This window comes from Heterocephalus glaber, unplaced genomic scaffold (assembly GCF_053883595.1).
Source record: "Heterocephalus glaber isolate CG9 unplaced genomic scaffold, H.glaber_assembly_v1.0 deba00000347, whole genome shotgun sequence".
Lineage (NCBI taxonomy): Eukaryota > Metazoa > Chordata > Mammalia > Rodentia > Bathyergidae > Heterocephalus > Heterocephalus glaber.
Genome location: NW_028258143.1, coordinates 61,573,792 through 61,597,323, shown reverse-complemented (window position 1 = coordinate 61,597,323; position 23,532 = coordinate 61,573,792). Strand labels below are relative to the sequence as shown.

Genomic DNA, 23,532 nt, shown 5'->3' with positions numbered 1-23,532 from the left:
ATTGCAAAAGTTAGTACAGAAAATACTTTTGAATGACAAGTTTGTGTCAGTTAAGGGGTTATTTTTGTTATGCATTGAAAGGAATTGGTAAATATTTTGTTCTATGAATGTCTTTAAGTTTCTGGCAGTGTTTTGCTGTTTGTGGCTCTTACAGCTGTTGTAATAATGAGGATTAGGTTAGCAGAGTAGAGCTTTTATACAATAAAGTGTGGTTGAAAAGCCAACTGGTCCTCTGTCCATTGGTAGTTATCCTAAGAGAACCTGTGGGGACTGACATCCATTCTAAGTCAATGAATTGTTTTTGTAATTTCTCACATAATTACATATGTGAGTAACAAAGGCGGCACTAATGACTTTTTGGCATGTGGCTATCTCTTGTCACAGGATCTCTTTGAGAATCAGAATTAAAAACATGTTTCATGGAATAAAAATAATCATTTAGCATTGTTTTGGAAAATAAAAGTTCATGGCTTACAAAAAGCACATGATAGAAAAGTTGATTCTCCTCTAAATCAAATTCATTCACAAGATGAATATTTTGACCTTGTCTCATGATTGAATTTAAGGTCATAAAGAGAACAGTTCTAATTTGTATGATCATTCTATAAACCTAAGCCATTAACATCAATCACAGACTCAGACTTTTATGATAGAACCTTGTTATTCTTGCAAATTTTAGGTACAGTTTAAATTTGAGAGCCAAAAAGTATAAACAAATCTTCATTTGTCCATCCATAATCCATTCATTTACTCATTCACAAAGACATTCATTCAATAAAACATACTTAATGTAAATGTTACACATTGGCACAATAATTAGATACAAATTAGATACAAATAATTGTAGTACTTGTCCTATCTAGTATGAAACAAGCAGAACAGAATAAGCCTGAGGATTGTAGAGTCAGTACTGGAAATTAATCTGTTGGACAAGGAATCCAGTACCTGTCTAAAGAGACATGGACAGCCATATTGATGTTGGTAAGACTAAGCAGGATGCTAGGAAATGAGCAGACTGGACACCAAAACAAAAACCAAGAAGTGAGGCAGAACATCAGTTCATGGCAATAATGGTAAAGGTCATGGTCACAGAGAGTTATTTCCAGAGAAAAATGGAATTTTATGGGCTGAATATATTCTGGCTCTTAAGCAAGGCATTTAGGGTTGTTGTTGAGCCTCTAAATGTGCAATAGAGAATGAGATTAAGAAGTATGATCAGTCTTTGGTAAGAGCAGTGAGAAATAAAAAACTTGTGGAAGTGGCATTTACCCAGGATCATGAAGGATTTCCTTAAATAGCAATAAGAAAAATGATATTCTAGGAGAAACAAACAGTGTGAGAATATGCAAGATGGTGGAAAATGGCATTCTTTCCCATTAATCCTTTGCTTGAATATTCATTGAACTCCCTTGAAATTTTCATATATCCACTTCCAAGAAAATGCTGCTCCTGGTTAAATTCCACTCTAATCATTTGATGCTTGCATTTATGAGCTGGTTGTGTCTTGAGAAAGCCACATCATCCTACTGCCTGCCTTCTTCCTTAAAGGAGTGACCAGGAACCAAAAGTGTTCCTTATAACATGCCTTATAACCATGGATGATTGCTCCAAACCTTCTCTTCTCCCCTCTCATTCAGACGCCTCCTTTCTCTTTGCTTTCTGTTTCACTGAGCAAAGGAACGACGCAGAAGAGCTCTATCTGGCCAGATCTATAATCCCACTTGTCTCTGCCCACAGGACTCTGCCTTCTCTCTGGTATAGTGAATGTGCGGCCAGTGCCCTGGTCTCGGGCTATTCCCTACTTGTGAACTGAATTATATTGGCACTTGAGGACATCATTTGTAGGATTGCCCCTGGTTTAGCTCACATTTTTCTCCTCTCTAGTGTATGTAAATCTGATCAGCAAAAAATATTATTTCCAGGTTAGAAAAATAAAAATCTATTATTAACTTATATTACCTCCATCAAAGTCAAATTTCCCCTTTAAAGAATTTTCTGTACTCATTTTTCCTTTTTGATCTTTTCTCTTAAATCCATTCTAATAATTTTTATATAGCCTTTTTGTTAAAAATCATCCATAGCATACATATTGCCAAATTAAATGCCCACTTCTCTGTCTGCATCCCTCTCGGCTCATTACAGCATGTGGCATGTGACAGCTTTTTGACAGACTTTCTTCAATGTTGCCAGAATTATATTCTGTTTCTTTGTCTACTTCATTGGCTACGCCATCTTGTTTTTTTGTTGTTGTTGTTGTTGTTTTTTTAACAATTTCTCCTTATTTTCCAACATCTTAAATTTGGAATGTCTCATGACTCAGTTCTCAGGATGGCTGTTTCCGGTTTGTGACCATTCCCCATGTGACAACATTCAGCATCATGGTGTTATATTCCCCCAATCTACTGATTAGTGTCAAATATTTTATCTTCCATCTTGACATCTGCTTACTTCAAAACACACAGATATTCTGATATCTCTGACTTCTCAAAGTTAACATTACAAAATCATACAATTTTCCCCCTGATCCCTCTATAAAACTGTCTCTTCCTATAGATATCTTTTTCTCCATCAATGGTAAATCCGATCTGTCATGATCTTAGACCAGAAGCTTCCAGAAGCTTTAGAGTGATCCTTGACTTCTCTCACAACATCTAGTTCACCAGAATATCCTATGGAATTTGTCTCCAAAATATGTCTAGAATTCAACCACTTCTTACTGCCCCTGATGGAATCTTCCTTGACCAAATCATATCATTTCTCACCTGGAATTCTCCCACGTGTTGGAGCCTGGTGCTGTCTCCCTGCTTTCACTTATGTCCAAGTACCTTTCTTTACAAGGTGTTGAAGTGATTCTGTAAGAAAAGGAAGGTAGATTTGTCACCTCTTTGTTTAAGAACTTCCACTGGCTTTTTAACTCCATGTAAAATCAAAAGTCCTTATGCTTTATGATTTGCACCTTCTCCTCCACCTCCAACTTCATGTCTGTCCACTCTACTCTTACTCATCCCCATCTGCACTGGCTTCCTCCAGACCTAGGGCCTGTGCTCTGCCTGGTGCACTGCTGTCTGAGACACACATGGTGCATCCTTCATTCCTTCTAGGGCTCTATTCAAACGCCACCTCCCAGGAAGGCTTTCTTAGACCATCTTTGATACAGTAGCTCCCCAAATATCAGTCTGTGGCCCTTTATTTTAGTTTTACTTATAGAACCTCTCACTTTTGGACATCTTGTTTATTTGCTTATTGTCTGTCTTCTACTAGAATGCAAACTTCATGAAAGTGGGCACTTTTATTTTTGTTCTGATCATATTTTCTTGAGTTTTCATTGACTGGGTACTTGGGGAACATTTATACATTTCAGTTGTTGAAACACAGTACTGAAGTGTGGATTATATAATTTCTATGAAGGTCAGTTTCATTGCACATTGGCAGACATGGTACAGTATTTTTAATATTTGCTAATTTAGTTGGAAAATATAATTAAATGTTTTAAATTACTTATATATTCAACTTTTCATCTTCGTATCTTATGTATTTATACTTTTTCCAAGCTGATTTTGTGCAAGTATATAGATGTGGCATTATCATTGTTTTAGCAATAGTGTGATCTTAGTATATAAATTAAGTGGGTTAGCATAGTGCAATACACAAATAGAAACCCTTATGACAGAACACTTTTTGGAATAATAAACAGAAAAATCACACTTGCTAAATGAGGTGGCGTCTTAGTTACTTTTCTCGCTGCTGAGACAAAATACCCGACACCCAGTGTTAAAGGAGGAAAGGTTTATTTGGCTCACAGTTTGTAGAGGTTTCAGTCCATAACTAGCTACCAAGGGTGGCTTGGCAGAGGGGCACTGCAGGCGGAAACAGTTCATGGCAGGCAGAAGACAGCAAAGCAAGCAAGCTAGGGACCATAAGTGTCTTTCTGCCCCTTTTATATTGTATCTAGGCTACTGGGATTAGGGTGGCACCAAAATAATCAGTGGACTGATTTAGTCATCACACACTCTTAATCACAGCATCACACACTCTAGATCCAGCCAGCTCTGAAAAAGGCCAACTTATGAGTGTATGAGGATTTGAGGGGACATCTAGACATAAGCCATAACAGTTGGATATCTGAATTTCTATTAACTATATTATTCCCTTTTATCTGTTTCTATCAGATAACTTTATCTGGTTTGTTTGTTTATTTATTTATTTATTTATTTATTTTGAGACAGGGTCTCACTGTATAGTTCAGGCTGGTCTTGAACTTACTGTGTAGTCAGGCTGACTTTGAAGTCATGGCAATCCTCCTGCCTCAGCCTCCCAAGTACTGGGATTACAGGCAGGTGCCACCATGCTTGGCTATCCAGTTTATTTATGAGCAGCTATTTGTGTTTCCCTTGAGTCAATGTATTCGTAAGGTCATAGTTGGGAAGAATCCACTGTTGACTTTGGTAAATTGAACATTGACAGAGGAAAAGATGGAAGCATATTTCAGTGTTGTAAGCATCAGAATGGAACCAAACGGGCTCATGATATTTAATTTTAATTTTTATTTTTTTGGTACTGGGGATCAAACTTACGACCTTCAGCTTAAGAGGCAGACGTAGTGCCACTGAGCTAAATCCCTGATGGGCTCATGATATGTTAATATTGACAAATTCACACATGTGTAAATACCGAATAGTTTTTCTGGTGTGAAAAACTAAAAGTGTAAATAAGGTTCAAATGGTATAACTGATAATGTGAAATAGGAAGAAAAGGTCTAAAGGAGTTAGGGAAATGGGAAGGGTAGGGGAAAGGAAATAAGGGAAAAGAAAAAATATGAGAAAAGGAAAAAATGGAAACAAAGTCTGTAAATAGGGAAGGGTGGAGGGGGTGAAGGGAGGGCAGGGGAAGGGGGAAAAATAAGAACGAAGATACTCATGTAATGGTACAAGATCCCAATGGTGAATGTAACTGTATTGTATACCTAAAATGTACCAATAAACTTAATGAAAAATATATTGACAGACTGAAATTGGTAAATTGTACCCTCACTATAACTTTCTGATTTATTAAAACTTATAAATATGATGAAGATGATTTTGGGAAATTTTCAGAAAAGAAATAGGGTTAATAATAATTGTGAGAATACCTGCATTATGTAAATCTCAAACTATGTGTGTTTTATTAAACTTATACTTTTCTTTAACATTTAAAATCACTCTGATTAGATTTACTTATGATAGAAGAAAACTACAATTGGCAGTGTATTCAGATTCTGATGCATGAATTGAATAATTATTTGCTTTATTCCTGACATTAATTTAATGAACTTCTTTCGAACATATTATGCATGAGCCTTTCTGCTACAGAGTAGCTTTCGTTATAAACTTTCTTAGGAAGTCAGTTTCAAATAAAAGCTTTTGGTTTAGTAATGATGGTTTCAAGGAGCTGTATTAAGGTATAATTTATATATCTTAAAATCCATTCATCAAAAATATAGAATTCAGTGATTTTCAGTAACTTTATAAGATTATGCAACCTTCTGCATCATCTAGTTCTAGTACATTTCTGTTGCCCCCCAAAAGTTTCCTGGTGCTATTTTGCAGTCATGGATCTCTCTCTCCTTACCATCCCACCATCCCAATTCATGTTGGTCTGCTCTCTGTCTCTGTATAGATTTATCTTTTTAAAAATTTCATGCAACTGGAAACATGAAATACGTAGTCTTTAATGGTTTTTTATAGTGTATATTAGAAGTTCATTCCTTTTAATTGCCAAATAATATTTAATTTTGTGGCTATGCCATATTTTGTTTATTCATTCACCAGTTGGTGGGCAGGTTTGTCCCCTATAAATAATGCTGCTATGAACATCCATGTACTTTGTATGGATATACACTTTTTATTCATATGAGTAGATTTCTAGGAGCAGAAGTGTTAGATTCAATGGTGAGTCTACTTTAATTCTTTAAATTACTACTGAACGTCCAAAGCAGCTATTAATATTCTTACCAGCAGTATGTGAAGGCTTCTGCATTCCCCTTTATCACTAGAACCTAGCATGGCAACTTTTAAAACGAGTACCATTCCGGTGCATGGGTAAGTATGTTACATTGTGGTGTTAACTTACATTTCCCTAATTCTGGTGGTGATGAACATCTATTTATGTACTTAGACTTTTTTATTAGTACATGTTGGCAGTATATAATGGTCATATTCATCATAAGGGACTTGTATACATACATAACACATCTTAATTCTTTTTTTGTACCTTTCCCTTTCCATTCCTCCAACCTTTCTCTTCCTCCTCATTTGCGAAAGCTCTATTTCCATTAGTCTTTTGCATAGCTTCTTTGGCAGAATGGCTCTTCAAATCTGTTTCCCATTTAAAAAATGAATTAACTTATTTTCAGTTTTAAGAGTTTTTTAAGTCCTTTACCACATATATCATACATAGATATGTTTCTCCTATTCTGTCACACGTCTTTCACTTTTTTAATGGTATCTTTTGAAGTGCAAAAGTTTTAATTTTAATGAAGTCCAATCTGATATTTTTTCTCTTACGGATTTTCTCATATGGTTCTTAGTGTTTTAATCTTTACCTAATTCGAGGCCAGAAAGATTTTTCATCTATTTTCTACTGTATATTTTCTGTAGTTTTAGCTTTTAATCATGCCTATAGCCTATTTGATTTACTTTTTGTGTATAGGTTGAGGTAAGGATCTAAATTCATGTTTTGATATGAGAATATCCAATTGCCTTGGCAATAATTGTTGAAAAACCATCCATTTTCTACTGATACTTTGTTAAAAATCAGTTGACCCAAAGTATAAGGATTTATTTCTGGTCTTTCAGTTCTGTTCCATTTATCTATACTTCAGTGTATACCAGTAACAATTGCCTGGATTACCATAGCTTGATAGTAAGTTTGAAACCCCACAGTGTAAATCCTCCAACTTTGTTCTTTAAAATTTTTTGTTTGACTGCTCTAACAGTTTTCTAATTCTGTATCAAATTTAAGAACAGATTTGCAACTCCTACAAAAAAGCAAGGTGGAGTTTGATAGATATATTATTGTTTCTGAAGATCCATCCAGGTTATTGCTATGTTAACAATATCAAGTCTTCTTCAGAGGCATTTTTTAATCTTTAATTTCTTGCAGTAATATGAGCATCAATATACAGGTCTTACTCTTTTAGAAATCAAATTTATTGCTAAGAATTTTGTTCTTTTTAAATGATATTTTGAATAGAGTTTTTTTCCTTGTTCTCATTATGAGTTTTTAGTTGCTATTGGAGAGAATTGAATAAAATTGAATTTTTTATATTAATTATGTTTCTTGAAAACTTGCCTTATACATTTATTAGCTTCTATAGGTTGTTCTTTCATAGTTTTAAAAAGAATTTTCTACAGATAGCATCATGTAGTCTGTGAACAAAGACAATCTTCCCTTTTGATTTGTATGTCTATCATTGCTCTTTCTTGCCTTCCCACAATGGATGGCTCCTCCACATGATGATGAACAGGAATGATGCGGGCAGCCACCTTTGCCTTGGGTTCTATTGTGGATGGAGCACATTAGTGTTTCTCTTCCATGCCCTTTAAGTGGGTGCACTTCTTTTCTATTCCTTGTTTGTCGAATTTGTTTTTTACTGTTGAGTACATTTTAGGTTTTGCCAAATGCTTTGTCCCCAGCCTTTATTGGGATGATGATATGCTTTTGTTATTTATTCTACTAATGTAGTATATTGTATTCATTCATTCTCACATTTTCAACTAGTCTTTCCTTCCTGGCATAAATACCACTTGGATATGTTGCACAATCATTTTCCATGTTGTTGGATTTTGTTTGTTAATATTTTGTTGAGACTGTTAAGATTCTGCCTTTGTGTTCCTGAGGGATATTATTTTACAGTTTAGTTTCCTTATTTTTTCATCTGGGTTTGACTTTATGAAATAAATTAAGACATGTTTTCCCACCTCTATTTGATAAAAGAATTGGTGTAGGATTAGTATTATTTGCTTTAAAAATTAGGATTTGCAAAAAAAAAATTTATGATTTGCTAAGGAAGACATGTGGAACTTTTCTTTGTGGGAGGATTTTAAATTACTAATTCAATTTTTAAAACTTGGTATAGGTCTATTAGATTTTCTGTTTCTTCATGAGTAAATTATAGTGATTTATATTTGTCTATGAATTCATCCATTTCCTGTAAGTTGTCTAATTTTTTGGCATAGAGTCAATCAAAACATTCCCTTATACTATTTTTAATTTCTAAAAAATTGACAGTGATGTCCACTATTTCATTCCTGACTTTGCATTTTATGTATTTTCTCTTGTTGATTAGATTCACTAAAGGTGTAATAATTTTGTTGACCTTTTCAAAGTGCTAGTTTTTGGTTTTATTGATTTTCTCTATTATTTTATGTTATCTATATATAGATTTCTGGACCTTTGTTACTTTCTTCCTCTGCTGGATTGTGATTTAAATTGTTTTTCTTTTACTGGGCTCTTAAAGTGGATGCTTAGCTTATTTATTTGAATTTTTTTTGGTAATATTGGCATTGAAAGCTATCCATTTTACTTTGAACACTGTTTTGTATGAATCTCATACATTGAAATATTTTCATTAATTTTACAATATATTTGAATTTCCATTGTAATTATATGTATTCATAAATTATGCTTTATACCTATTTATATTCTCTTTACTTTTTCTATCCTTGATTTCAATTTTATAATGTTGTGGTTAAAGATAATACTAGAATGATTTCAATCATATTATTATTTTGGTACTTACTTTATAGCCTAGTATCTGGTCTGTCCTAGAGATTCTTATGTTTGTGCTTGAGATGAATAAGTATTCTATAATTATTGTGTATTGTGTTTTCTAAACATCAGGTCTAGTAGATTAATCATATTATTCATATCTTCTATATCTCCATATTTTTTCTATTTTTCTTCAAATATTAAGCCTGCAGTGTTGAAATTATCAACTAAAGTGCTAAGTTCTCCTTTTAATTCCACCAGCTTTTGCTTCAGGTGTTTTGGGTCACAGTTGTTAAATATGCATCTGTAAATGTCATATCTTCCTGATGTATTGACCTTATAGTTATGAATTATTTCTGTAACTGCATTTCTTGTGTCAAAGTTTATCTTAGTTGATTGATACCAATATAGCCACTTCAACTTCAAGAGTACATGTCATATCTGTTTCCAGACTTTATTTTCAGCCTATTTATGTCTTTGTATCTGAAGTATGCCTCTTACAGACAGCAGATGGTTAGATCTTATCTTTTTGTCCAGTTTGATAATTTCTGCCATTTGATTTAAGTATTTATTCTAATTACACGTAAGAGAATTATGGATATAGTTTGATTTACACGTGTCATTGTGCTGTTTATTTTCTCTATGTCACATGCCTTCTGCCTTCCATGCTTTGTTCCAAATCAAGTCAGCTACCTTTAGCAACAAAGCTGCTGAGTTTCAAGTCCAGTTCTACTACAGTAAAACTTCTATGTCATCGCAGCTAGAGTGGTGGAGAGGGGAATTCCCGGGCCAAAGTGCTATAGTCCCCAACTATTAACTGATGTTCAGCAGTTTTTGGTGACTATGTGCTTCTCAAATTATTTGATTTTAGTTGATTCTAGAGTTCTGAATGATTATTTTTTGACAATTCTGTCCAGTTGGATAGCTGGTTTTCTTTTTTTATTGACAGTTATATTTTGATCTTTTTACTCTTCCATAGCCATAAGTCTCTAACATATTTGATTTGATTAAACATTTTGATAAAACAACAAATAAGCTTTCTTCTTTCTTACAATAAAAAAAGGTATCTTAAAAAAAGCTCATATTCATATTTTTCTTATTTAATTAAATTGTTAAAACTGAGATAAAGGTTTTTGGAGTTGAAAATTTCCTCAATCCTGATGTATTGTTTGATCTTATAGCAGCCTAAAGAATATCTAATAACTTAAAAGTTAAATTTCATAAATTCTAAGGTTTGTTATTATAATCTATATTTTAACTTCCTCTAGTTAGTAGAGGAATTTTATTTTTTTATTATTGCAAGTTTGTCAGTTTTGCCAGACTCTAAAATTTATCACGGAGTTAAAAGTATACAGCCTGTTAATGAGAAAAGGTAGGAGTATGTGTCAGTTATACATTCTTGTGAACAGGTAGTGAAAGCCTGGAAAAGATAGCATGTTTCCTAGAATTAGGAACTTCAGGGTAGAATGATGTCCTGTGTCATCAGCTCTGTAGCTGAGATTGGACACCCAGCTGAGCACCTCTGTTATCCAACCTCTGATTGAATATCCACGTTCATGAGGAGCTCACTAGCACCCCAATGGAGTCCAATTCATATTTTGGATAGCTCTAATATTTGACTCTCACATCTGAAATGAAGTAGATAAAAAGAAAAACAAAAACCCTTCATATGCTGAAAATAATTCATAATAACAAAAAAGGAAGACTTTTTCCCATTAATTCAAAATAATAAGGACTGAGAAGATCATCATGAAGGAAAACAGAGGAACTTATGGTAAGAACATCCTGGACTTGCAGAGGTCCTCGCAGAGTGCAAGCATCCTAGAAATAGTTCATGACTGAGGGCCCTGAAATGAAGGGAAATGAACACAGTGTACACCCAGTGCTTATAATCCAGTCCTTTTGCTTTTCGACGTTGTCCCTGGACAGCAACTCACCTATGGCCCCAGAGACTACTCTATTTAGAGTGGATCCGAGTCAGAAGATCTTGTATTAGTGATAAGAGTCAACTCTTAGTTAGGCTTGAGGGTTGACCTTAGAATCTGGTGAGCCTGGGTTTGAATCAGCTCCACACCTTGGCAATTAAGTGGCCAGGAAAAGATAGTTCATTTCTGCTTCAGTTTCGTCATGTATAAGTGAGGCTAATAATAGCACAAATTGTTTTAAGGAAAAATAAAACATTTGTCAAGCAATTAAAACCCTGCTTGAGACTTGGTAAACATTTGATAAATGATGGTTCTTGTTTTGATTAAATTAATTCAATAGATATTTATTACCAACTACATGATGGATATTACTCTAGATGCTGGAAATGAAGCAGTAAACTCACAGATGAATATTGGCTTTCATGGAACTTACATTCTAATGGAAGAAGCTAGGTAGATAAGTATTCACATACCATATATATATATCTCCATGATAATTAATGCTATTACAGTTTTAATAATAAAGTACATATAATTGATTTCTTGAACTATAAACAAAAAAAATTCTTTTTACAAAATAACAAAATAGCAGCCTCTTTTAAAAAATTTCAGCTACTTTTGGTTATCAAGGGGATTCTTTTTGTTTCTTTAAGATTTGGCTCTGTTGGGCTGGGGATTTAGCTCAGTGGTTTTGTCGCCCGCTGCGCAAGCACAAGGACCCGAGTTCAATCCCTGGTACCAAAAAAAGAAAAAAAAAATTGGCTCTGTTTATTTTAAAGTGTTAAATTTATGTCCAACTTAAAACATTTTCTCAATCTCAATCAAAACAATCTAGACTATCCTCAATCTCTTAGCTCTTTAAGCACAAAAGGGAAGTGGTGGCCTTCTCCATTCAGGGAATTCCTCATCCTGTCTTTCTTCCAGGTACCCGATCTGCTGATGTTGATCTTGGAGATAAAGGCAGGGAAGGCAAAGGTTTCCCCAAATTACTTCAAAGGTTTTGGCTCCAGCAAGCAAGCAGGGAAAGAAATCCTCTCCGTGAATGTAGCCCTCCCGCAAAAGTGACCTCCTCCCTCTTGTCAATCATCTTTTTCTATTAGGAGTCTGTGTGTGTACATGCACATATGCACCCCCACACCAATATTTCTCGTTCTGCTAAATGATCCTTTTTGAGCAAGCCCTTCGGAGAGAGGGCTATCTTTAACAGTTGGTGCTCCCAGAGTATTGGATATGCTCTTTATACTTAGTGCTTTTGCTCTTAGCGGTGGACTTTAATTACCATCTGTGGTGTCCAACATCTGACACCATTCTGTCTTAAATTCTGTTAAATCAAATGAATGTTACTTGACTGCTGTGGTTTATATCGAGATGTCTCCTAAAACCCTCATGCAATCATAGGCAGAGCTTTTGGCAGGCGACTGGATTATAGGGCATTATAGCTGATTGCTGTTAGGAGGTGAAGACTGCTCAGAAGGGGCAGGTCACTGTGGATGTGATTCCAAGTTTTATCTCCCCTCCTGGCTCCTCCCTCACTCTCTCTCCTTCCTGTTGCCAAGCTGGGAGCATCCCTCCTCCGCCATGCTCCTCTGCCATGCTGACCTGCCTTGAGCCAGCCAACTAGGAACTGAAACATGAGCCAAAATAAACCTCTCCTCCTTTAAGTTATGGGTGTTGGGTATTTTGTCTCAGCAATGAGGGAAGTGACTGAGATATTGACCTTATACATCTTGGTAGTAGATTTTTGCCATTGGGAGGAAATATAGATATTAGATTATCCTTGATAAAAAATTATTAGCTCTTTCTCTTCCTTCTCTTCCTTCTCTTCCTTCCTCCTCCTCCCTCCCTCTCTCATTCCATCCCTCTCTTTTCCTCTCTCCCTTCCTTCCTTTCTTCATTCTTTTTCCTTCTTATGAAGAAGCAGGCAAAATAACATCTAAGAGCTTGACACTAATGATTCTGTCAATTAGGGCTGAATTAGAGCTTTCACATTTTGATATAAATTGGAATACCCAAATTTATCTAAGAATTGTTGATTGCCAGCATTGTAAGCTGTCAACATAATTACCTTTTGGGTGAATTTTCAAGTGGGAGCAAATGTAATGACAGGCATATGGCTTTCTGCATCCTTAAGATTGCCTATAAATGCTGATTTTTCTTAAAAAAAATAGAAGCTCACTTTTTATGCTTTGAATTTGTCTAAGAAAATTCTAACACTTCCAATGTAGGCTGCCCTATAAATATGATCTGAAAGAATTATCTATTACTTGAATTAACATTGACATCTTTTGTGTTTGGAGTATTTAAGGCTTTCATCCTTTTTCTTCACTTCTAACAAAATGAGATCAGTAGGAGGTGATATATATATATATATATATATATATATATATATATATATATATGGTTTTAGTAACTTCAAGTTAAATAAAACATCATCAATCATGTCTATTCTGTTTTGGAGCAAGATGGTATATGTCTTCCACTATAAAATAATACAACGGTACAGAATTCATGGCAATTTTAATGTGGAGAAGGGAATCTTACGGCAGTCCAGTAACTCAGCACCAGTTCAGAAGGGCCAGTCGCTCTTTGAAAGTGCTAAGTTAAAGATGAAACGCTATGTTTCTCACATGATGAGACGGGTGAGGTGTTGAAGGTATTAGCCTCCAGTGATTGGCGGGGTATGAGAAAATTACAGAGAAAAGGCCAATTTTTTTAAAATAAAGAAAAAGCTTCTGCTGGCCAAGGATTTGCACAAAATTTTCCAGGCAGCAGGATATGCACTGGGAAGAAAATCCAAACACAGTCTAGGTATCAATTTGACTTTTGTGTTGTGATTTCTCACTCCTCCCTTGATTGCCGAGAACAGATGCTTTCAGGGATAAGTGCTATACCTGCTGGGGATGCGGTGAGTGGGCCGGCATGGGAGTGGTGCCTGTGTGGCCTGAACATTTATTCTCCCCTTCCTCTGCCTCTGTCATTGATTACTAATCCATCAGAGCACACTCTGCCACTGAGGCCAGCCCCATCGTCAGCCCTGTGCTCCAGGAATCTATTGCCAACATGAACAGAATTCAAAGGTACTTGTGTGTGTGTGTGTGTGTGTTTGTGTGTGTGTGTGTGTATGTGACAGGAATAACCGGCTTAGTGCTTTACTCATGTAAATACCCAATGGATGTTTCTTTTTTTTTTTGGTACTGGGGATCGAACTTGGGACCTTGCGCTTGCGAGGCAGGCGCCGGAACCACTGAGCTAAATCCCCGGGACCCAGTGGATGTTTTTTGATAAATGGATAGAACAAAGTGGCCCAGAATTTATAATATTCCCTGAGTGTTTTGTGAATTATGGAAAACAAAGCATTGTTTATTTTCAAAATTCTAGTCAAGAAAGACAGTCATCAAGTCAGAAAAAATAGAACACAAAAATGTAAAAGTAGGTCATTTTTAGGGTGCAGCTGACATTAGATTGAGCAGCTTCTTTTTGAGACGAGTTTCAAGCCTGTCAGCAGGTGCTGTCTCTGCTCCCCGTTGCGTGGAAGGGAAACCATCCTTTGTCACGGCAAGGATGTGACTCAGGGTTCTGTGACAAAACCTCACCTTTATCCTGTGCACTGGTGTCTAGATCCGCCACTCCTCCACCAGGGAGACATGTGTCACCTGAATGACATTTGTGAACTGAGCCTTACAGTTTCTGTCAAGAGTAAGGAAGGGCTCAAGTTCAGAGTGAATCCTTGTGCACTGTATACTAACTCTGTAATATTGGGGCTCTCTGGCCCCAGTTTTTAAATCTGTAAAATGGACATTAGTCTGATAACGCTTCGTAGTCTAAGGTTCATTTAGTGACATGAGATTAAATATGTGAAAATGCTGCTGAAGCTTTCAGCTCTCCGCCCTGGCAGAGCTGTCAGCCCTGGGTACTGTGTACTCTGCTTGCAAGGACATGGTGCTCACTGAATGTGGAGCAAGGACACATGGGATTCCAAAGCACTGTTTCAGAAGCCAAAGCATCAGGATCCCTACCATAATTTCATCATTTACTCTGATTCAGGACATGTTCTTTGTCTGGAGGAAAGTGGACTATGAGGAGAATGAAACTGGTGCCCAATAAAGAGTTAATGGCAGTTCTTTTAATCAATGAATTCTTGTTGACCTAGTGAAGGTCATAAGCAGAGACATGTAACTCTACATTTTCTTTAACCCTTTGTATGAGTTGGGTCATCAGAAAAGCTGCATCTATGAACCTTTTGCATTAATCTGTTGTACAGTTACTGGTACAGATCATCAACATTCTACATATTGGCTTTTTGTTGATGTTCTTTTGAAGGTATGGAAATACATGAATTTCTGAATCATTATGAATTATTATATTATTCGTTTTTTTCTCATTCCATTTGGGATGAAATTTAACTCTTGACAAATTCCTAACAGAATTTAAATAACAGAATAATTTGTTTTCATCTAATTTATTAATGTATTTCCTTTTATGAGATGAAATGAGTTGTTTAGAAGGCATAGCATGGCCATCATTATTTTGGCTGGCAGGAAGCAAGATCTATTTTTCACAAAAGCTTTAGCCATGTTAAGAAGTAAAACTTCCTTAAATAATTGCTGCTTCTTGATCACTTTTATTGTTGGCCTTTTACTCTTTAATTTGTATGTTAATATATTCCAGTCTTGTATCTTTATTTTTCTGGTAAGCTAGCCCAAGTTCCTTTATAATACATGGATAATTGAAAACTAGAAAACTAAAAAGAAAAATTAAGCTAACCAATTCTGATTAGCTTTGACTCCATCTTTGTTATCCTGCAATATTCTGAATTAATTTTATTAAATCAGTTAATTTTGACATGCAATTAAATAAAATGTCCTAGTCAGCAAAGCAATCTGCTGCTGTACATTAGTCAAAATAATGTGTACATTATGAAATCAGACTCTAAAATTAGTAACATTCATTTTTAAAAATATTTATGCAAACAGTTGACCACTTTTGTGTATAAAAAATATATTTCTTGTTGCAATATTTCACTAGTAAAAGAAAATTCATTAAAATATTAGAGTAATCTTTTCAATGTTAATATGATGTTTCTTTATAAGCTCATGGGTAAAACTTAAGTATTGATGTGTGTTAGATAAACTAAGAAATTTTGTTCTTTTCTCCTGTTTCCTTAAATCGACCAAATTTTACCCTATCTTTTCAAAATTTTTGCTGTTATCTTAAGGGCAAAACCTCAAATTAACAGAAATACCATTATATGACATTTCAGTAGGTTAGCAGTTAAAAAGATTTAAAAAAAGGCTCTACTTCCATTTATAATATTTTATGTGAGCATATGGCCTGAGGGAACTGATGAAATAGTTTTAATGAGTGAAATAAAATGGAGTTTTTCCTTAACTTCCTTAAAGGCAAGAGATGGGGAAAGATTGGTGCATCAGAGATGCATTTTATGGTGCTTAATGATGAAAGAGTGAGTAGCCAGTATCTTTTATCTAAGAGATATGAATATTTTCAGTCACAAAATATGCAACCCTGGCTTTCCCAGAATACATTAGTAATACAAAATGCCAAAGTAGTAATGAAAATGGCAAAGCTCAATCAATGTTCCAGCCCTTTGGAGTTGTTTGGTTACAAATCCCTTCTTGGTTTGCATGTTCATTTTCCTTAGTGAGATCTGCTATGCCAAACACCAAGCCTGAGTGAAGAGGCAGGCAGAGGGCTGAAGGAGACTCTCAGGAAGCCAATTCACTTCCGTTTCCCGGTGTTGCCTCAAGAGCAGGGCTCATGAGCCCTGTCACCAGATGGCCTCAACTGGCATCTGTGGCTGCAGCCCCATCAGGTCCTCGGGATCTTTTTTTTTTTTTTTTTTTTTTTTTTTTCCATCTGGCCCTGGGAACTTAGTCATTTTGTTCTTGGAATCCATTGTGGTCACTCTTCACGAAGTGAGAGATTCTTGCTTGGCTCCCCAAAGGAGCTAAGCTTTCAAGTTTCCCTTTCAAGGAGGTATAAACAACTTTTTGAGGGGGAAGTTACCTCAGGGCACCACAGAGAACTACACCTGAAAGTGTTGGGATGCTGCCCTGCAGCAGCTGACTCTTATCTCTCAGAGGCTGTCCATTTCCTGTCTGAGAGAGCTATGCAGGTGCTTGTCTTTCCCACTGTGAGGGAGAGAGACTTAATTTCTGTATGTGGAAGCCTGCTGTCTGCATCACTATCTTTTATCATTCTCTATGTATTCTATGTTGTTTTCATGTAAGTAGGACTTGATCATATCACATTGGGAAAATGAAAGTTCCTGGTCCTCAATTTTCTTTTAAAGCAGCAATCAAGGAGTTCCATTAGAATTAAGTAAATACAATTGTCCACACAATCTGTAGTTTCTTTGTACTACTCTATAGAGAGAAAGTAGCCAATTTACAGAAACTGTCTATAGTACCAAGAGGAATTACCTAATTAAGCACCTGCTACTTGTTTCCTGGTCATCTCATTTAATTCTGACAAAAATCTTTAAAATTAGAAACACACATTTTACTGGTAACAAGCCAAGGCTCAGAAAGGCGAACTAGTGTGGTGAAGACACTACGGCTAATTACGAACTCAAGGTTTGATTTTGGTACATTTTGATGAGCCCCTATGTCTGTTCTCTGACCACTTCTAGGGCAGCATTTGGTCTCCTTTAGCTAATTTACTCCTTGCTAATTTAGAGGACTGAATAGTTTGCCGACTGAATAGTTTGCCTTCCTTTTATTGGTCTTTTGCTTTGATAAATGAGTGTTACAAGGACATATTTTTTTAAACTCAGAAATAGCCTTCTTTACCAAGGTCAAATTTCCATCAGAGTAAATTATCTAGATGTGACTAAATATTTATATCTTTATTTATCACTTTACACAAAATAGGGGCATAATATATACAAATTAAGTGAATTTTGCACTGAGTTAAATTTTTGTGATCACATTTTAGTGGTGGGAGAAGCTATAGTCTGGAATTTGAAAATAGATCTTTACATTTAAGGAGGTCTTGCTTAGTTCCTAAATGCATTTTTAAGTGAAGTTTTAGAGAAGGAGTGGCTCCTGAAACTCTTTTTGCCACCACATTCTGAAATATTTGACTTTTTTTGTTGACATTCGCTAAAGAGTTGGAACACTGAGTAGTGTGATAATTTCTTTCCTGTTGGAAAAAGTTTTCAAAAATTTTTTCTTAAAAAAGAAGCAAAAGACAACCTAAAAAATTCTCTTCCCAGATGCAGTACACTAAACCCGTGAGTGGTACATAGCATGTTAATGTGCATAAGGAATTGGGTTTCCATATTTTGAAGAAGATAAACTTAGAACATGTTTAGCTTACCCTCCATCATACACTCAAAGAATAGTCTCAGTCTAGATTGGAGGAGTTCTAATTTGATTTGAGGGAACTCTTTGTTTTGCTTCATTTCATCTGGACTTTCTGTAATAACAGTGAATAATCAGACTATGTTTAAGAGAATCTCTAAGACTTACAGTGATCATGGGAACAGGTGAAAACAACTGTGTAATAGACATAGGGAAGTCTAGTTTTAATTTTTAATATATCTGACATGTATTACCTTGGTGGTATGTTATCTTTTTTAACTAAATGAATAGTTATTGAAATGACTATTGAACAGTTATTTTTAAATCTTCTAAAGACACACGATTATGCATAATAGCTGTTGGTTTTACAGAATACTTTAGAGAATGCTCGGGACATGAATGTATTGCTCTGTACAGCAAGATGATTTCCATGATATCATTTTGAAAATTTAGTTCACCAAAATTGCTAAGATTATCATTTGCCTGCCCTCTGTTTTTTAGATGAGTGTATATAATTTTAACTATTAGAAATGTTATTCCACCTACATGCAGCACTCAAGTACAAAAATTACTTAGAACATAGACAAGGTAATTCATGAAAAACAAATTACTGTATCAAAATAGTCATAGTATCTCTGTAAAAATGTGAAGTCAAATGTCATTTCTCACTGAATTGAGACTAAATTGCCATGTGCAAAACCTTTTATTCTGAGTGTTCTATAACACAATAGAGTATCTTCTTTCCACAAATATACCTATTTATATTCTCTACTTGCAGTTCCATTAACAATGCATCCTGTCTTTTATATCTCGCTTGGCTTTACCAGTCCAACTCCTCCCCAGCCCTAAAGTGTCACATGATAGAGACTCCACATTCGAAAGCGTTGTTCTGGGATGGCAAGATTGGGGTAGGAGCACCTTCATTATGACTCTACCCTACCCTATATTTACCCATATCACAACATTTTTATCATGTCTTTACTGAAATTCCTCATTTGTCTCTTTCACTAAACTCTAAGTTCCTAAAGAGCAAGGACTGTTTTGTTTACTGTAAAATAGCTATTCCTTTAATAATCTTTGATTGAGAAAGGCTGCTCAATTAATATTTGGAGAATTGAATTAAACAATATTTAGAATGTGGACAAGCATTGCACCTTACACCACTGAACTTGATGCTATCTATTTTTTCATAGGGGCATAATCAGGTTAAGAATATTCCTATTTAGTTCTAGTTTCTGACAGCATTTATCGTGTAGTGGTGAAGACAGAATTTATCAATGATGTTTCCTCTCTGTAATTTTCTATCCACTAACCCCAACCTTCCTTCTTGATCATGAATTCCCACTTGTCCATGCCTTATTCAGAATTGAGTTTGCTTCTACACTGAGGTCTCTTTTCTTCCTATGGCAATACCCATAAATGAAGTCTTGCTTTAAAAAAAAAAACTATTCCCATAAATAAAGTCTTGCTTTTTTTTTTTTTTAAACTACTTTGGTTACTGTTTACTCTGCTTTCTCTTTGTCAAAGAAAATAAATAAGCTATGGAACAGGAAATAAGATGCTGACAGGTAGTATGCTTTGGATAGGATATCCAGAAAAGATCCTAAGACAAGATGAGTTGAGCTGAATGATAAAGAATTATAATCTGATGCACAAAACTGGATCTAAGGATTTAGTTTTATGGCTTTTACAAAACAAGTTAATCCTTTATAAAAGGCTAAGATATGAAATGAAATAGATTTCCCTACAAATCTAGGATGCCATTTCACTTCTGACACTTCCCATACATGTTTGACAGACTTGCAAAAGACATTAACAAACTAGAAGAATGGAGAACGGTTTGACATTTTTGGAAGTAATCAGTTTGGTCTTTACATCATTTTCCTGTCTAGTATCATTTTTACAGCTAGAATCCTATTATCCCTTAGGTTCTCAAAATGAGTCTGACTATTCCCCTTATAAAGTCATTAAACTTTTTGAATATTTATTTTAAAAACAATTACTTCTGCTTTATACCCTACATAGTTTTTGTGAGCATTGTGCTTCTGATTTGGTTTAGAACATGCTGCGCCCAAATATGGCACTTTGTCATTTGAGAAAACTGCAGAAGCAGGGCAGGATGGGCTCTGACCTTCTCCCATCCTCCTCCCTTGAGGCAGACCATGATACTGAAAATAATTTTATGATCTTTCCCCAAAGAAAGTCATAGAAACCTCACTCTACACCCAGAGGAGAGGGACATTCTTATCTCTGAAGATGGGGGGGGCGCAGAAAAGAATCTGTTAAATTATTATTACACCCTCCTGGTGAATCAAAGGCATTGGCTCTTTCTCTGGTCATTGTCATTTATTCTTCGTCATTGTCTTAAGAATTAAGTCAAATAAAAAATGAAACTGAAATAATGTCAAGGTAACTGAAACAAGAGGTAGAAATTTCCCCCAGATTTTTACCATAACATTTGCCCATTCATACTACTCCATGACTATGCTCTTCATCAAACCAAAGCATAAAAATAGACAGCTTTCCATGTTTCTTGTTTAAGCATCTTTGCTATGTAATTAAAAGGACAGTTTAACACCCCCAAAGCACCCCCCTGACGTATTTAATAACTTCATAAAGCCAAAGTGGTTCCATGATAACTAAATACTTAGATGATTTGCCACATGCTCCACCATCTCTCTGCCTCAGAATTTCTTAGGTTCCATTTAAGAATTTCAAAGAAGCCTCTTTGTGTTCCCATAAGGGCAGTCTTCGTCACACACGAAATTGTTCTTAAACTGTTTCAGAAAGGTGTTCATCCTCTATTTGTACAAGATCTCGTCAGAAGGAAACTTTTGAGTTTTCTGACAGACTGTATCTAACATTGGAGCCTTTCTCTGTAGCATCAAATACGAAACATACAAATTGCGTAATTTTGGATTGACTACTGACAGAGGTAGTTTGCTTGACCTAACTTTTGTCAGAACCCCGAAACTTCTCCTGCACCCACCAATGTGCTTCTTATGAAATCTAGTTTTAGCAAAGATCTTCTAAGTCAGTTTAGCAAGATCCCTCCACCCTTGATATCTGATCACCCTCCATATCTCATCAAGGTCTCCTCCTCCAGTATCCTCCAGGTGATGCCTGGTCACCCAGTCTCTCTTCAGCAAGAAGCTTGGCAGGTCTTTGTAGTCAGACTTCCCCTCAGTTCCGATGTTTCCATTTAGTAGTAATTTTTCCCTCACTGACCCCAACCCTACTCCTTGGCTATGAATTCCCTCCTTCCCATGCTGCTGTTGGAATTGATCCCCATCTTTCTCCCCCACCTCAGGACCCCAGCCCTGTTACAGGAGTCCTAATACCTGTACCACGGTCCTGAGTAAAGTCTGCTGTACCATGTTTTAACAAGTGTCACAGAGATCTTTTTTCATTAACACTACTCAGAACAATGCTGGAGGCGAACAGTGCTGGTTTTTGCATGACTACAGTCATCTGAGGGAAACTCTGGTCCTTGGCATCGTGTGGTATATGGGGCATATCAGTAAGGGAAGAGCTTCAGTAGAGGCAGCATAGGTCTCCCTGTGGCCCTGAGTTCCTGTTCATTTCTCAGACGATGTGAGAGGCTAGGCCAGCACAGAGGGAGTTCTTCCATCACTACAGGCATTACAGGCTTCTCTCCTAGCCAGGGCTTCCTGTGCCTGGAGGAGGCCCTGTTATGGTGGGCTCCTTGGCAGGAGGGGGAATCTTGAAAGTGACTGCAGGCGTGTGCTTCTCTCTAGCTGCTGTGTGAGCTTTGGAAAAAGAACTTTGATTTTTAGTAAAGGGTACATATTTTACACTCTATAGGGACTTGACCATTAACTATCTTTTATGTATTTGTTAATCAGTATCAACAAAACCATGACATTTTTGCTGGGTGAAGTGCTCTTGTTCTTGCTTTTGTGGAGCAGTATGGGTGAGTGGGAAGACTTGAATTGCTCCTGCTCTCCTTGCCAAAAGAAAACAAAACTGTGTCTTCCATAACTCTTTTCTTATGGTAACCAGTGTTATTTGAGGCTATCAAAATGCCAGCAGGTGACTTCTTTTCTTCTTGAAGTACAAAGTGGCATAGACATTCTCTTTTTTCACATAAAGCAATTAGCTGGAGTGGGTTTGCTTTCTGTATCTAAAGATTGAAGAATTAAGATGTGTTATGTACATGTACCAACTCCCCATAATGAATGTAATCATAACGTACTGCCAACATGTACTAATAATAAAAAGGTTAAAGGCCACAGGACAAGATATGTTGGTGTCTTTTGTGTTGTGAATGCTATAGCATTCATGGGGATGACGGATAGGTTATCTTTTAATGGGTATTTGTATTTTAAAAGAACTAATGTTTTTAGATATGTTGAGACCCTTGAATTTGGGGTCATTTTATTAATACAATGCAGAAAATTAGTAACAAGGAAAACAAACCTAGAATCTGATTTTAAAGCTCATAAATGAAAAATACAGCTAATCCCTGAATACTTTTAGTTTAAACGTATTCCAAGCATTTCTTTTGGGGAGGGAGAAATGTGCCCCCTTCTGTTGCGGTACTGCCTCCTTGAGCTCACTGCTTATCTTGTTTGCCTTCTTCCCTCACGGTGGAGGCACTGCTAACCCACACATCAATGTCCTGAAAGTGGGTCAGAATCACTGCATGCTGAAAGGCAGATTCACGGCCTGTTCTCCCTCCCTCCTCCATGGGGAACCTGAGCAGATTAAACCTAGAAGGAGGGCAGTCCCTGTAGGGTGTCCCTTTCCAAAATCCAAAATCAAGCTGAAGCCTAATACAATGTTAAATACCAAGATTTTAAATTTTAAATATGAGACTGCTGGTGAGAACTCAGTCTAGCTTGCTTATTTATTTATTTATTTATTTATTTATTTATTTATTTATTTGGTACCAGGGATCGAACTCTGGTCCTTGCGCTTGCTGGGCAGGCGGTGGAACCACTGAGCTAAATCCCCCGCCCTCTTTTTTTAAATAACAGACTCAGATTTCCTTAGAAAACTGATCTTCTCCCACTGTCTTTAGATTCTGAGATTGACTTTATTTTCAACATCAGGAGCCCCCGTGGCATAACTGAGCAATCATTATCTCTTTTCCTCTTCACAGGACTGGCTCACAGATATATACACCACCCAAGCAGAGCTAAAATATAAGAGAAATTTTCTGTGGCTCTGGTAAAAACTAGCTTGTGCTTTTCTTTCCACTGAATGTGGAAGTGTGAAGAGGTGAGGGTTACAGCGTGCAGCCTCTTTGTCAGCAAGAAGCTTCACCACAGGGATGAATCTCACTCACAGGGGAAAGCACAGCTGATACACACAGAGAAAAATATCTTGATGACTCTGAAACTCTAACTCAAACCACAGTGACAGGAAGCACCAGCACTGGAATCCTCATTTATGCATTCTACACATTTCCTACATTTCTTTGATATAAGTTAAGCTCAAATTGTGTGTGTAACATTCAGGACTCAAGTGTCAGAGGGGAGTATCAGAGGCTTAGGCCTTGCATTTCATCTGGA

The 23,532-nt window shown here is 36.2% G+C and overlaps 1 protein-coding gene and 1 long non-coding RNA gene across 9 annotated transcripts in view; one reads left to right on the top strand and one right to left on the bottom strand.

Annotated features, from left to right (window-relative positions):
• Pde1a (phosphodiesterase 1A) overlaps positions 1 to 23,532 on the top strand; it is a 309,018-nt gene that overhangs the window by 22,871 nt on the left and 262,615 nt on the right. Inside the window, exon 1 of one of the 8 annotated variants that reach the window (XM_087201231.1) lies at positions 13,614 to 13,750. The exons of the other annotated variants lie outside the window; for them this stretch is intronic. Coding sequence (XP_087057357.1) covers positions 13,734 to 13,750 — 17 coding nt within the window. The 5' untranslated portion in view covers positions 13,614 to 13,733. Of the gene's footprint in view, positions 1 to 13,613; positions 13,751 to 23,532 lie in introns of those variants that run through there. 8 annotated transcript variants of the gene reach the window in all.
• The window catches only part of LOC110346352 (uncharacterized), a 323,700-nt gene that overhangs the window by 58,795 nt on the left and 241,373 nt on the right, over positions 1 to 23,532 (bottom strand). The window contains exon 3 of the long non-coding RNA XR_002390338.2: positions 2,763 to 2,852. This is a non-coding gene — a long non-coding RNA (uncharacterized LOC110346352). The remainder of the gene's footprint in view (positions 1 to 2,762; positions 2,853 to 23,532) is intronic.